Below are 15,672 nucleotides of genomic sequence, written 5' to 3'. Positions count from 1 at the left end.
AATTCCAATTCTAGTGCTCACTGTCCTAATTTTAACGCTTAGTAAAAACAGGGAATGTAACAATAGTCCATAAATTCTCCAATGAATCCAGGTATAGACTTTTATAGTATTACACAAGGACCCTAAAACAATGAAAGTGTAGAGTATGTAAGTACGAAAAACATAACAAATCAATTACAGACTGTGAATCTGCAGGTCCCGGAATTAGCCTTAATGAAACGAATAGCGGTCATGAGAACATCATGTTCCGAATTCCCGAGGAGAGCCAAATTGGTATATGTGATCACAGCGATGGAATTATATGGAAATCCTAGAGAGTTGTATGAATTGAGTAATGCAGTTGTTGCCTCTCTTAAGAGTGTCTTATAGGCTTCTCCTCGCCCGTCAAGCGCTTCACGTACTGTCATATCAGTACCGTATCTCCTCCCAGCTACTAGCCCAAATGCAACCGCAACCTTCGTGTCTGGACCTATTGCCCTCCAGTAGCATCTGTACTCAGGTTTCATCCACAACCTATATAACCAAAACAAAATCTTAAGAAATATTACTCTTTATATGGAATGTTAACTATACATAATAAGACCGAACTAAAAACCAAGCTTAACGTAACCAAACTGAATAAATCAAAGTCTAATAGTAAAATTTATACTCCTCATGTATATATATACCGAATTGGCAAACCATATCATATATATACCGAATAGGCAAAAAATTTCAAACCAACAAAAAATTTGGTTTTAGTTGAAAAATCAAATTTAAAAACCAAATGACTTAGCATAATTTGAAGTGCTATAAGGAACAAATATGAAAGCTCACTCATGGAGCAAACAAGTATGGAACCGAAAAACCGAAAGTCCAGCATTCATTTGAAGTGTGCTAGGTAATGAATCAGAGAGAAAGCTCACTGGTGAGAACAAGCTGATGGCTCTACAAATGGCATTGGAGGCAAAGGTGGAAGCTTAAACTGAGGAGGTGATGTAACTGGAGGAGGACTTATAACCGGGACCTTAGGAGGAGGCTTAACCGGGACCTGAGGAGGAGGCATGACCGGGACTTGAGGAGGAGGCATGACCGGAGCTGCGGGTGGTTTAGGACAAAAAGACCTTGGCTGAAGTGGCTGAGCAAGAAGCGCATCCGCAGCAAACGTTTCAATCCCAAAAAAGCTGAACATTAGTTTAAGTTTCTGTGCAGGACCTGAAGCAATGCTGCAGCTACTTGGGTCTTGTGGGGCTCCATTATCTGAAACTTGAGCATAACAGTTACTCAGATCCGGTGTACCATCAAATCTCATTACATATCCTCCAAGCCAATTAGTAGTCTCTTCTCTTGACATGTAGACCTCTCCATTTTCATCAGAACATGTGACACTAACCTTGATTCCTGAAACAAATCAACAAACACATCTTAAGGAACACAAGCGTAGACAGCAATGTAAAAATGCTAATGATTATTACCAGAGACAGGAAAATCAAACAAAGATCTCTCTCCATCCTTGCATTGGTCACAAAACACCGAGCCTGTGACCGTGGCATATCCGGTTACTTCATTCGCGGCTAAGCAGAGAACAAAAAAGGCTACAAAGAGAAGATTATTATGATGTGGATCCATTGATGCTCAGAAGCTATAAGCAATAAAGAAGAAGAAGAGAAATAAGTAGTCTTTAAAAGGCAGAAGATAAAAAGAGTAAATAAAAAGTTCCTCTCCAACCATCAACTGCTAAATATTAATTGAGGTTGTTGACAAAGACAAAAACATAACTAGTTTATGTGTATGAACATGAGAGTATCCGTACGAGTCAAGAACATTAATGTTTCAGCCTCCCAAAATTTTGTAATGGACTCTTAATGATCTCCCTAACCTTCTGTGCTGAGCAATAAATTTTGTTGTTCCTTAAAATATAATTTTTTTTTGTTTTTTTAAAGGTTTTTTTTGAAGGTTCTGGCTCTAACGCAATCAATATTATCAAGACTTTGTATGAATATGGTTGTGTCGAGCTGTTAAACTAATGTGAACTCAGTTCCACACACAACACGTGAAGTGTGAATAAAAAGAAGAAATTTTACACGACCCTACCCGCACGCATTTTACAAATTTTAACATCGTCCATTGTTCTTGCAATTTCTTGGAGATGTTTGGCTATTTTCTTGATTTAAGGAGAAAGATCTTGAAGTGTAGGAAAGTCATGCAATTTGTATTTGTAATCAGGGATTTAAAAGATGTATGTTTTGTTCATGTCGAAGTGTTATTTTTTCACATTAATGCTTCTTCCATGATGGTAATTAAATAAGTATTGGTAGGAAGTATACTAATTTGATTATTTGAACAAGTATTGGTGTCATAAGTGGTGTAGTTTAACCGTTACAACTTCATGATGGAACTATGGATCTACATGGGATGAAGGGTTTAAGGTGTAGTTTATCAGTCTTGCGTCTAGAATCATATGGGTTGATTTGGGCTATGCATTATTTTGCTTGATGAGGCTCAATATCGCAATCACACACTGTTTAGATTCATCATATTTGGTACACATGATATCCAAAGATTCTTAAGTTTTGAATTGATTTATGAGAGTGATCATAACTCTTGGCAAGAAAATCTTAATATCGGTAATAAATCTTAAAAAGTTTATTAAATAATTGTATAAATAAACGATATATTCATAGCATAACAAAACTTTCGCTGTAGCACAATGGCTAAATTCCTTCTTTGAATTTGAAAAATTCCGGGTTCGAAGCCCGGCAGCGGAAATACTTTTTGTAAAAAATCTAAAATCTGTAATAAATCTTAAAAATTTATATATGCATGATATATTCATAAATAATCAAATGTATATATGCATGATATACTTAAATGTATATATGCATGATATATTCATAAATCATCAAAACTTCCGCTGTAGCACTATGGCTAAATTCCTCTTCTGAATTTGGAAAATTCCGGATACAAAGCCTGACAGCGGAAATACTTTTTATAAAAAATCTTAAAATCTGTAATAAATTTTAAAAAGTTTAATACTTAAATGTATATATGCATGACATATTCATAGCTTAACAAAACTTCCGCTGTAGCACAATGGCTAAATTCCTTCTTTGAATTTGAAAAATTCCGGGTTCAAAACCCGGCAGCGAAAATACTTTTTGTAAAAAATCTAAAATCTGTAATAAATCTTTAAAAGTTTAATACATAATTGTATAAATACGATATATTCATAGCTTAACAAAACTTCCGCTGTAGCACAATGGCTTAATTCCTTCTTTGAATTTGAAAAAATTCCGGGTTCGAAGCCTGGCAGCGGAAATATTTTTGTAAAAAATCTTAAAAATTTTAATATATAATTGTATAAATACACGATATATTCATAGCTTAACAAAATATTCTCTGTACACGATGTCTAAATTCCTTCTTTGAATTTGAAAAATTCCAGGTTCGAAGCCCGGCAGCGGAAATACTTTTTATAAAAAATCTTAAAATCTGTAATAATTTTTAAAAAGTTTAATACTTAAATGTATATATGCATGACATATTCATAGCTTAACAAAACTTCCGCTGTAGCACAATGGCTAAATTCCATCTTTGAATTTGAAAATTTCCGGGTTCAAAACTCGGTAGCGGAAATACTTTTTGTAAAAAAACTAAAATCTGTAATAAATCTTTAAAAGTTTAATACATAATTTTATAAATACACGATATATTCATAGCTTAACAAAACTTCCGCTGTAGCACAATGGCTAAATTCCTTCTTTGAATTTGAAAAACTCAGGGTTCGAAGCCCGGCAGCGGAAATACTTTTTGTAAAAAATCTAAAATCTGTAATAAATCTTAAAAGTTTAATACATAATTGTATAAATACACGATATATTCATAGCATCACAAAACTTCCGCTGTAGCACAATGGCTAAATTCCTTCTTTGAATTTGAAACAATTCCGGGTTCGAAGCACGGTAGAGGAAATACTTTTTGTAAAAAATCTTAAAAAGTTTAATATATAATTGTATAAATACACGATATATTCATAGCTTAACAAAATATTCGCTGTAGCACAATGTCTAAATTCCTTCTTTGAATTTGAAAAATTCCGGGTTCGAAGCCCGACAGCGGAAATACTTTTAGTAAAAAATCTTAAATCTGTCATAAATCTTTAAAATTTTAATACATAATTGTATAAATACACGATATATTCATAGCATCACAAAACTTCCGCTGTAGCACAATGGCTAAATTCCTTCTTTGAATTTGAAAAATCCCAGATTCGAAGCCCGGCAGTGGAAATACTTTTTGTAAAAAATCTAAAATCTGTAATAAATCTAAAAAAAATTTAATACATAATTGTATAAATACACGATATATTCATAGCATAACAAAACTTCCGTTGTAGCACAATGGCTAATTCGTTCTTTGAATTTGAAAAATTCCGGGTTCGAAGCCTGGCAGCGGAAATACTTTTTGTAAAAAATCGTAAAAAGTTTAATATATAATTGTATAAATACACAATATATTCATAGCTTAACAAAATATTCGCTATAGCACAAAGGCTAAATTCCTTCTTTGAATTTGAAAAATTCCGGGTCCAAAGCTCGGCAGCGGAAATACTTTTTGTAAAAAATCTTAAAATCTGTAATAGATCTTAAAAATTTTAATATATAATTGTATAAATACACGATATATTCATTGCTTAAAAAAACTTTTGCTGTAGCACAATGGCTAAATTCCTCAGGGTTCGAAGCTCGGCAGCAGAAATTAATACTTTTTGTAAAAAATATAAAATCTGTAATAAATTTTAAAAAGTGTAATACATAATTGTATAAATACACGATATATTCATAGCATAACAAAAGTTCCGCTGTAGCACAATGGCTAAATTCCTTCTTTGTATTTGAAAAATTCCGGGTTCGAAGCCCGGCAGCGGAAATACTTTTTGTAAAAAATCTTAAAATCTGAAATAAATCTTAAAATAGTTTTTACTTAATGGTTCTGGAAGAGTGTAAGGCCTTGAGCGGACCTGAGCTCATAGGCAAAAGTTCTTGAGTGGACCTAAGCTCAAGACAAGTGAAGAGACGCTGCAGCCATCTTAACAGAAACTCATGAGGTTAGTGTGCATGAAACAGAGTTCAAGGTTCAACAACGTTACAATTCACAAGATGGGTTGAGAAGAAGGTTGATGCCAAGAACAAACCTGTGAAGTGCCAAACCCAGAGGGAGAGTTCTGTGGCTGAAGCAGAACAAGGAAGAAGGCACCAATGCAAGCTTGGTTGCAGCCTCCGAGATGAAATGTAGGCAATGAAGCCTTGCGTCAAAGAGGAAGCAACTAAGGTGGCGGCAACGGTGTGGAGAAGCCCCAATCCATGACTACGGCTGAGAATCCGAGTGGATCAAAACCAGAAAGAGGAGGAACCAAGGTCAACACCAAGGTGCTAGTTGTATAAATACACGATATATTCATCGCTTAACAAAACTTTTGCTGTAGCACAATGGCTAAATTCCTCAGGGTTCGATGCCCGGCAGCGGAAATACATTTTGAAAAAAATCTAAAATCTGTAATAAATCTTAAAAAGTTTAATACATAATTATATAAATACACGATATATTCATAGCATAACAAAACTTCCACTGTAGCACAATGGCTAAATTCCTTCTTTGAATATGAAAAATTTCGGGTTCGAAGCCCGGCAGCGGAAATACTTTTTGTAAAAAATCATAAAATCTGAAATGAATTTTAAAATTTTAATACTTAAATGTATATATTCATGATATATTCATAAATCATCAAAACTTCCGCTGTAGCACTATGGCTAAATTCCTCTTCTGGATTTCGAAAATTCCGGGTATGTTGAACCCGAACCCCCCCAGGATTGGTAACATCATTGTTGAAGATGGGACAAAGCTCTCATTAGACAAGCACAAAGATGGGTTGAATAGATCGTATAAGTTTGTGGAGAAAATAATAGTGAGAAATATAGAGGATGAATCTTGTGTCCAAGAATATAAGTGTCCCTTTCTTGGAGTCTTCACTTCTCTTTTATAGCCTCTTCCTTCCTTCTAGGATGTCTTTACTTGGCCATTAATTTCAGAATTAACTCCACTAAATAACTCCAATTTTGGCAATTAACTCCTAAACTTGAATGACAAGTTTACTCCTTTGACCATGACCATTAATTCATGAATTAAACTACAAATTAATGTCAAAGTTTGACCACCCCTTTTGCAAGATAGGGCTCCTTGGATTTTGTAAAGTGATGGTTCTCCAACATGTAAAATGGACCCCTTGCGGGATCCGGTACCAACATTAGCCCCCCAGTTCTTCGAGTAAGATGATTTGCTCGGAGAACTAATATTCTTGACAATCCTGCGGCAATAACTTTGATTAGTAGATTAGGCATTCAAACTTTGTTAGATGCGAGGTGAACTCGTTTTTTGTCTAAAGACTTATTCACGTAAATGCGAGCATTGAGCTCGGCTTTTTGAACATAGTTTAGCACGAGACGGGCTCAGCTTTTTTTTTTTTTTTTTTTTTTTTTTTTTTTTTTTTTTTAAATGTAGTTTGGTGCGAGATGAGATCTCGGCTTTATATGCGAGATGAGATCTCGGCTTAGATGTGAGATGAGATCTCGGCTTTATATGCGAGATGAGATCTCGGTTTTATATGCGAGATGAGATCTCGGCTTTATATGCGAGATGAGATCTCGGCTTAGATGCGAGATGAGATCTCGGCTTTATATGCGAGATGAGATCTCGGCTTTATATGCGAGATGAGATCTCGGCTTAGATGCGAGATGAGATCTCGGTTTTATATGCGAGATGAGATCTCGGCTTTATATGCGAGATGAGATCTCGGCTTAGATGCGAGATGAGATCTCGGCTTAGATGCGAGATGAGATCTCGGCTTTATATGCGAGATGAGATCTCGGCTTAGATGCGAGATGAGATCTTGTCCCATCTATTTGAAATTTAAATTTGGATAAGTATGTCTTTTGCCTAAGGAGGCTTTTTTATTATTTTCTTTTGAACAAGATATTTGCCTGAGGAGGCTTTTAAACCTTTCTAGGTTGTGGCCCAAGGGGGTTTGGTTAAAATTATATGCGGGTTTGCAAAGTCCGCTTTTAACCTTTTGTGGCCTTGTGGCAATGCTTTCGAGATTTTCAGGCTGATCAGACCTTTCTCTTTAGAATGCGAGAACTGAGCTCGGCTTAAAGCGAGTTCCCCACTTCGGGTTTAGTCAACTCGGCAAATTTGTTGGGCTTGGGCCTTAACTTTTTTATTTTGCATTTAATGAGCTTTATCTTTTAATGCAACGGTTGCTTTGGTCTCGTAACAACTTGAATTATTGTCTTCAATCAATACGACTTCGTCATTTGTCTCGGATACGTTACGAATTGGAATTGCTCCATCTTCTTTGGAACCAAGCAAATATTTAGGAGGTGGAGGTGACGAGTTCCTTCTAGCCTTTTATTTGCACATTGCCACGAGCTCCATCGTCTTTTTTGATTATTTTATAATCGAATCACTCATCATGATGACGAATCAAAATATTAAGGTGGAGAGGTTATCTCCGACCTGAGACTATAACATCTCTTTTTTGATTTGGCGTGTCTCCTCGCACCGGTCGTTTAGAGACTGGATCATCTCCGTAATGTAAGAACTAGCTTGTCTCTAGATCGTGGATTCGTGGTTGTTGTGAATTGAACTATGACGTTATGACCTAGATGGATGTGCGAGACTAGGTCGTCTCCGGTTAAGTCATGGTTATGACTTAGACCATCATTGTTTAGACTTCCGACTTCATCAACAAATATGAATTCATCTTCTTTGTCTCGCCTTGGACTCCAGATATGTGAAGGTTTTCACAGCTATAACACCACTGCTACAACATCGTTAGGTCGTCACGGTAACACCAAGGCTAACATCATTGTGGTATCAAGCCACGATTCATCATCATTATGACTTGAATCGTCACTGTTGTGACTTGAACGCTAAGTTATTATTGCGAGATGACTACATCGCCGTAACAATACTGTAACATCAAGTCACCAATACGAGATCGTGTCGTTGCCATTACGTTGACGCTATGTTTTGGATCTTCAGTCTTCGGGAAATGTGTGACCAAGTCATCATCATGACTTGGGTGGCTTCTGGTATGACTCGGATTACCTCCGTTAAGTCATCAACTTAGATCCTCTTCACTCTGTCAATGGTATGACGTAATAACTTGGAATCGCTCCGTTTAGTTTCTGTCAAAAAAGAAAAAGAAAAAAGAATAATTTATGTCAACTTAGACATGGTTGTAAGTATGTGTAATCCCTCCATATGCTCTCCTCGTCACATGTTTAGGGATGTGACTGTTTTAGTCCTCTTGTTGTCATTGTTGTAACGCCGTGGACGTTATGTCTTTGTCCTTCTTCGACCACCACCGTTACGACTGAGACCGTTATCGCTACAACTTTGATCCATTTCGGATCAACACCTTTACGTGTCGGTCTCCAAATCATCATCGTTACGACCTTGTTCTGCTTCGGATTGACATCGTTACGACGTTGATTTCTATCTCAGTATTGATTGTTCTTCACCTCGAATTAGTGCTTTAGAAGTAAGAAAGCTTTATATCCCCACAGACGGCGCCAAATGTTGAACCCGAACCCCCCCCAGGATTGGTAACATCATTGTTGAAGATGGGACAAAGCTCTCATTAGACAAGCACAAAGATGGGTTGAATAGATCGTATAAGTTTGTGGAGAAAATAATAGTGAGAAATATAGAGGATGAATTTTGTGTCCAAGAATATAAGTGTCCCTTTCTTGGAGTCTTCACTTCTCTTTTATAGCCTCTTCCTTCCTTCTAGGATGTCTTTACTTGGCCATTAATTTCAGAATTAACTCCACTAAATAACTCCAATTTTGGCAATTAACTCCTAAACTTGAATGACAAGTTTACTCCTTTGACCATGACCATTAATTCATGAATTAAACTACAAATTAATGTCAAAGTTTGACCACCCCTTTTGCAAGATAGGGCTCCTTGGATTTTGTAAAGTGATGGTTCTCCAACATGTAAAATGGACCCCTTGCGGGATCCGGTACCAACAGGGTACAAAGCCTGGCAGTGGAAATACTTTTTGTAAAAAATATTAAAATCTGTAATAAATTTTAAAAAGTTTAATACTAAAATGTATATATGCATGACATATTCATAGCTTAACAAAACTTCCGCTGTAGCACAATGGCTAAATTCCTTCTTTGAATTTGAAAAATTCTGGGTTGGAAGCCCGGTAGCGGAAATAATTTTTGAAAATAATCTTAAATCTGTAATAAATCTTTAAAAGTTCAAAACATAATTGTATAAATACACGATATATTCATAGCATAACAAAACTTCCGCTGTAGCACAATGGCTAAATTCCTTCTATGAATTTGAAAAATTCCGGGTTCGAAGCTCGGCAGCGGAAATACTTTTTGTAAAAAATCTAAAATCTATTATAAATCTTAAAATTTTTTAATACATAATAGTATAAATACACGATATATTCATAGCATAACAAAACTTCCGCTGTAGCACAATGGCTAAATTCCTTCTTTGAATTGAAAAATTCTGAGTCTGAAGCCCGCCAGCGGAAATACTTTTTGTAAAAAATCTTAAAATCTGTTATAAATCTTAAAAAGTTTAATATATAATTTTCACTAGTAAAAAAAATACATATAGCCACTTCAATATTCATGGTTGCACCTAAAAATTCGTGGCTATAAGTCAATATAGCCACGACTAGTCACTAAAAATATTCGTGGCTATAGCTTCGTGACTAATTCGTGGCTGATTTATCACAGATAGCCACTTAAATATTCGTGGCTCTACAAGTCTATAGCCATGAAAATAATCCTGACTAATTCGTGACTTTTTCGTATAATTTTAATTAAAAAAAAAAACAAAAACAAAAAGGATTATTATTTATTAATTAAAATGTGAAATTGATTTATTTATAAAATACAATGATTTTAACTAAAAAGAAAAATGAAAACTTTACCAAAAAAAAAAAAAATTAAAAAATGCTTCACGAGATGTCTTTCCGTCAAGCATCTTCGGTGGTCTCGTGGCGTCGGATCTGGTGGTGGATGGAGGTGGAGGGTGAGGGTTCGTCGGGCATCAGATCTAGGAGCTCTCATTGTAGCCCGTTGAAAACATTGCAGCAATCGGAATTTGGATCAGACTCCATGGCTGATGTGACGGCGTCGTTGCGTTGAACTCCAGGGCTGATGTCACGGCGCTGATGCGTTGAACATCGTCAATGGTGGTGGTGGTGGTGAACGATGGTTTCAAGACGCGGTGGCGGAGGCTTGATATGCGAGATCTGAAAAAAAAAAGAACACAAAAAAGATTAGTATTCATGGGAAATAGAGAAGAAGAAAAATAAAGAGAAATTTACCCAGAAAAACAAAAAGGAAACAGGAGAAGAGAAGTAGAGATCGTAAAAAAAAAGAGAAGAAGAAGAGAGTAATTGCTTTTGTTGGGAATGAGAAACAAAATAAATGGAAGATTTATGTCTGTTAGATTTAATGTTATCAACGGTGGATGATCAACAAAACTGTGATCCTCGTCAATGTGGCGTAACCAATGAGAAGCAAGTCTCTTTTATTGCATTTTGTCTATATTTTTTATAACTTTTGTTTGTATGTGTTTTTATTAAATACATTTGTTTTTATTTGTTCAATATATTTATTAATTATGGTTTCCAGTTTAGAATTTATAAAATGATGATTATATTTTAAGACTTTATTTTTATTTGATTTTAGTTTATTATACTGATTATGTTTTGGTTTAGGGTTAAAAAATTGATTAGATTTCAAATATTTTGCTATTTTCTTCTTAACAAACAACTGATTTTTTTGTAAATGGTTCTAAATATTGGTTTTATGTAAATGTAATGGTTATATTTTGGTTTGATGGTTTATGGTTTAATTTCTATAATGAAAATTTTAATTAAAGTTTAGATTTTAGGATTTGGAGTTAAATTGAGGGTTTGGGGTATAGATTTGAAATGTTTGATTTAAAAACTAAGAATTTTATAAAAGTGTTGGATCTTAATTTTAATTAGGGTATACATTGGTAATTAGATTTTTGTTTAGAGTTTATAAATTTAGAGTTTGTCTTTAAGATTTAGGTTTTCGTCTAGCCACAGATTTTATCTGTAGCAAATTCGTGGCTATATAATAAAATAAATTCGAAAATAAAATAATCACGAAAATTTCGTGGCTTTTTCATAGCAAAAATTAGCCACGAAAAACCACCAGAAACCACAAAAATTGTCACGTTATTTTTTAGTGACTAATTCGTGGCTGGTATGAAATTAGCCACGAATGTCCATGGCTAAACCGTGGTTATACGAAAAATTTCTACTAGTGTTTATAAATACACGATATATTCATAGCTTAACAAAATATTCGCTGTAGCACTATGGCTAAATTCCTCTTCTGAATTTGGAAAATTTTGGGTTCAAAACCCGGCAGCGGAAATACTTTTTGTAGAAAATCTGTAATAAGTTTTAAAAAATTTAATACTCTAATGTATACATCCGTGATATATTCATAAATCATCAAAACTTCAGCTGTAGCACTATGGCTAAATTTCTCTTCTGAATTTGGAAAATTTCGGGTTCAAAACCCGGCAGCGGAAATACTTTTTGTAAAAAATCTAAAATCTGTAATAAATCTTACAAAGTTTAATACATAATTGTATATATACATGATATATTCATATATAATCAAAACTTCCGCTGTAGCACTATGGCTAAATTCATCTTCTTAATTTGGAAAATTCTGGGTGCAAAGCCCGGCAGCGGAAATACTTTTTGTAAAAAGTCTAAAATCTGTAATAAATCTTAAAAAGTTTAATACATAATTGTATAAATACACGATATATTCATAGCATAACAAAACTTCCGTTGTAGCACTATGTCTAAATTCCTCCTCTGAATTTAGAAAGTTCCGGGTTCAAAGCCCAATAGCGTAAATAATTTTTATAAAAAATCTTAAAATCTGTAATAAATCTTAAAAAGTTTAATATAATTGTCTAAATACACGATATATTCATAGCTTAACAAAACTTATGCTGTTGCACAATGGTTAAATTCTTCCTTTGAATTTGAAAAATTCTTTGTTCGAAGCTCGGCGGCAAAAATAATTTTTGTTTTAGTTTTCTATTAATGTTCTATCGATCAAGGGTTTAAGGCGTTGTTTATCAGTTTTGCACCTAGATTCATATGGGTTGATTTGGGCAATTCATCATATTGGATACATGATATTCAAAGAAATTAATCTACGAGTAAAACAAAAAATGTCAAGACCATAACCTCTTCCCAAGAAAATCTTGTAGCAATAATTTATGTTTCTTTTATCAACAATTTTGCTTTCATTTGGTTAATTACGTATATAGCAAACGTTTTTCATTAATCAATAAATAGTGTGTTTGTTGTAAATAAAAATAACACTATCTCATTCTCATTCTCTTACCAGCGCATACACTTGCAAATGCAGCAGCAATCCGTACTTCGTAAAGCTAAAATATGCAATTGGGCCTCGAAATCAAGAGTAAAATCTATAATGGGCCTTCACTAAAAATTCATACTTGGGGCTCTCTGGTTTTGCTTTCTTCCTCGTGTTCAAAATATGACCACATAGAAAAAGACCAACTCTCACTAATTCGATAGAAAAATATCAATAAAGTTTAACCTTTTTCCATGGCCTCTCTATGATACCTAAAAGCCCGACCAATCACATCCATTTCATTTTCTTGTTCATAAAAATCATTTTCTTTTTGTCGCATAGTCCAAAATATCATTACTTGACCATATCCAATAAGAACCAAAGTCTACTTCTCATATATATTTTTATATATTAAGCTTGACAATTCTAAGATTCTCAACACTTGATGATGATGCTTCGTGCACTCCAATAATATCCAAATTACAATTCTAAGATGCTTGATATTAGATAATAATGCTTAATAACAAGAAGCAATAATAGCCTAAAGATTTATTCTCATTATTATTCAATGGTAGCAACCAAACTCAAAGTTCACAAAAGCAAGAAACATCAAAAACACAAAACATGAAAAGAAAACAACACAAAGCTACCATTGTAGATCATCATCAACCTCTCACTCTCTCTCTCTCAGAGAGATCTAAGAAATCTGACCACAATCAGCAATAACAACAGGCTTAGAAGTTCTTCCAGAGTCAGATCCAACCTTCTCAATATCTCTAACAACATTCAATCCTTCAACAACTTGACCAAACACAACATGTTTCCCATCGAGCCATGAAGTCTTCTCAGTACAAATAAAAAACTGAGATCCATTAGTGTTGATACCAGCGTTAGCCATAGACAAAATACCTGGTCCTGTGTGTTTCTTGACAAAGTTCTCATCTTTGAACTTCAGTCCATAGATAGATTCACCTCCGGTACCATTCCCGGCGGTGAAATCACCTCCTTGACACATGAATTTCGGAATCACACGGTGAAAGCTTGACCCTTTGTAGTGTAATGGCTTACCGGATTTTCCGATTCCTTTCTCTCCGGTACAGAGAGCTCTGAAATTCTCGGCAGTTTCTGGTGTTGTGTCGGCGAAAAGCTCCATCACGATACGACCAGCTGGTTGACCACCGACGGTCATGTCGAAGTAAACTTTAGGGTTTGGTGCCATTTTTTGTTTTCTGAGATTGATTGGAGAAGAAGATTAGGTTTTGTGATTTGTGTGAAAGAGATTAGGGTTTTGGTAGTGTTTTATATAGACGATGAAAGATTTTGTTTGACCGTTGATTTGGACACGTGGAGGAAGATTAAAAGGGTTTGTGTTAACTGTGGTTAGTGTTGAATCTGACTAGGGTTGATAGTTGCGTGGATCCGAGGCAGAGAATATTCAATATTGTGTGTTTTTTCTATCTTTTTACTGGATAGATATTGACTAGAATACGCTGTCGTTACATTGATTTATTTACGGGCCAGGAATAGTTAAGCCCAATATCGTAATAAAAAGCCCATTTGTTTGGAGAAAACTAAAAATTCCGATAAAGATAACATAAGAATAAGATAACCTTTTGTGCGTACGCTTTTGTAATTTTTTTTTACAATTTTTATAATCAGGCCTAAACAATCTTTAATATATCTCAAATTTGTTATATATATATATGCATATATGTATCATAAATTCGTAACCTAACTATAGTTTCGTTGTAGCAATATGGTTAAACTTTACTTGATTAGTAAATTTCCGTTGCCAGGTTTTGAAAAAAAAACAAAAATTGAGAAAGCCTCACGTTGCCCAATTTCGAAACAGTTATATGACGTTCATCATGAACTATTATTAAGCTCTAAAAATATGTAGTAAATCTTAAAAGTTTAATATATAAATGTATATATCTTGATATATTCGTATTTGTTAAAAAAGTTCCGCTGTAGCACAATGGTTAAATTTCTCTCAAAAATCAGAAAAATTCCGGGTTCGAAGCCCGGCAGCGGAAAATTCTTTTTTTTTTTGTTTTAATTTTGTACTTAAAAAAAAAGCTTTACAAAATTAATTGAGACGCCTCACTTTACTCTTTGTGAAACTACTATAAATATCATACACGATATTTTTTTCTTAAAAATATCACTCTAATCTCTGAGCCGCACAAAAAAAAAAGTATTTACTTTACTTGAAACTACAAACATCATACATGTTCTTTTTATGTATGTTGTTTGTAGGAGGGACGTCAGTAATATTGATCACAAACGACTAATAACTTGAAGTTTAAAAATAAATCTTACAATCTAGTAAATCACTTAAACATCCCTCAAATTCACCTAAAATCTCATCAATTCTAAAATCCACCAAATGATTTAAAATCCACATTCCAAAACATCCCTTAAATTGCATGTCTTTGTTCTCTTATTCTTCTTTCAAGATTAGAAAAAGTTGTGCACAAGGAGTTTTATTAAGTTTAGAAAATTATATGATTCGTTATATTACTCTATCGATTAATGTATAAATTATAAAAGGGTCTCGAGTATCCAAACTAATATATCAGATTTACAAATCGCATTTTAACTACATAGCCCAAATTTTTTTTTTTTTTTTTTTTTTTGGCAATAGCTATATTAGATTGACTCAAATAAGCCAATTCTGAGGAATATTGTTTACATAGGTGATAGTATTGGGTACAAACATTTCGAGCCAATTTATCCGCTTTCACATTTGCATTTCGAGAAACTAACGATAAGGAAAAAAATTCAAACTCTTCTTTGTCACTCTGAATTGCTTCTAGATATGTTGCGAACGCTGGCCACTCTTGCGGGGAAGACACCATCTTCACCAGGTCAGAGCAGTCTGTGAGGAAAGCTACTTCTCTCTTGTCTTGGCCGATTATACATCTCATCTCCCAGATTAAGGCTTCGACCTCTGTGTGAAGTGAGGTTAAGCTTCTTCTAAGGTTTGAAGCTCCCATGTCTTGCGTTCCATCATTCGGATAACAACAAAACCATCCTAATCCAGAAAAACAGTCACTATCTTTCCAAAAACCATCTACGTAGCACCGATAGCCGTTTTCGGGCAGCCGTATATGTTCACTTCTAGGAACCAAATGAGTATCCACCACCCCGGGATCTACATTGTCATCCAGGATTTCTACCTGAGCCAACTGCCATGCTTGCTCTT

The 15,672-nt window shown here is 34.5% G+C and overlaps 2 protein-coding genes across 2 annotated transcripts; both read right to left on the bottom strand.

Moving 5' to 3' along the window:
* Window positions 1-46: 46 nt before the first annotated feature.
* On the bottom strand, window positions 47-1,840 carry LOC9322127. The gene is made up of 3 exons (XM_002883964.2): window positions 1,455-1,840; window positions 906-1,380; window positions 47-513 (listed from the first exon to the last, which is right to left on the bottom strand). Exons 1-3 carry the CDS (start codon window positions 1,606-1,608, stop codon window positions 171-173), a joined length of 972 nt encoding a protein of 323 aa, XP_002884010.1. The 5' UTR covers window positions 1,609-1,840; the 3' UTR covers window positions 47-170.
* Window positions 1,841-12,998: 11,158 nt separating this feature from the next.
* Window positions 12,999-14,048, bottom strand: LOC9322126 (peptidyl-prolyl cis-trans isomerase CYP19-1). The gene has a single exon (XM_002883963.2). The coding sequence runs from the start codon at window positions 13,681-13,683 to the stop codon at window positions 13,162-13,164; it is 522 nt and encodes a 173-aa protein (XP_002884009.1). The 5' UTR covers window positions 13,684-14,048; the 3' UTR covers window positions 12,999-13,161.
* Window positions 14,049-15,672: the final 1,624 nt, after the last annotated feature.

Source organism: Arabidopsis lyrata, assembly GCF_000004255.2.
Source record: "Arabidopsis lyrata subsp. lyrata unplaced genomic scaffold ARALYscaffold_3, whole genome shotgun sequence".
Lineage (NCBI taxonomy): Eukaryota > Viridiplantae > Streptophyta > Magnoliopsida > Brassicales > Brassicaceae > Arabidopsis > Arabidopsis lyrata.
This window is presented reverse-complemented; position numbering and strand designations above follow the sequence as displayed.

Coding starts and splice junctions, on each gene's coding strand:
- LOC9322127 (XM_002883964.2), bottom strand. CDS start 1,608: ATGGATCCACATCATAATAATCTTCTCTTTGTAGCCTTTTTTGTTCTC. Junction 1,381..1,454: donor GTTTGATTTTCCTGTCTCTG/GTAATAATCATT, acceptor GATTTGTTTCAG/GAATCAAGGTTAGTGTCACA. Junction 514..905: donor CCATCAGCTTGTTCTCACCA/GTGAGCTTTCTC, acceptor TTGGTTATATAG/GTTGTGGATGAAACCTGAGT.
- LOC9322126 (XM_002883963.2), bottom strand. CDS start 13,683: ATGGCACCAAACCCTAAAGTTTACTTCGACATGACCGTCGGTGGTCAA.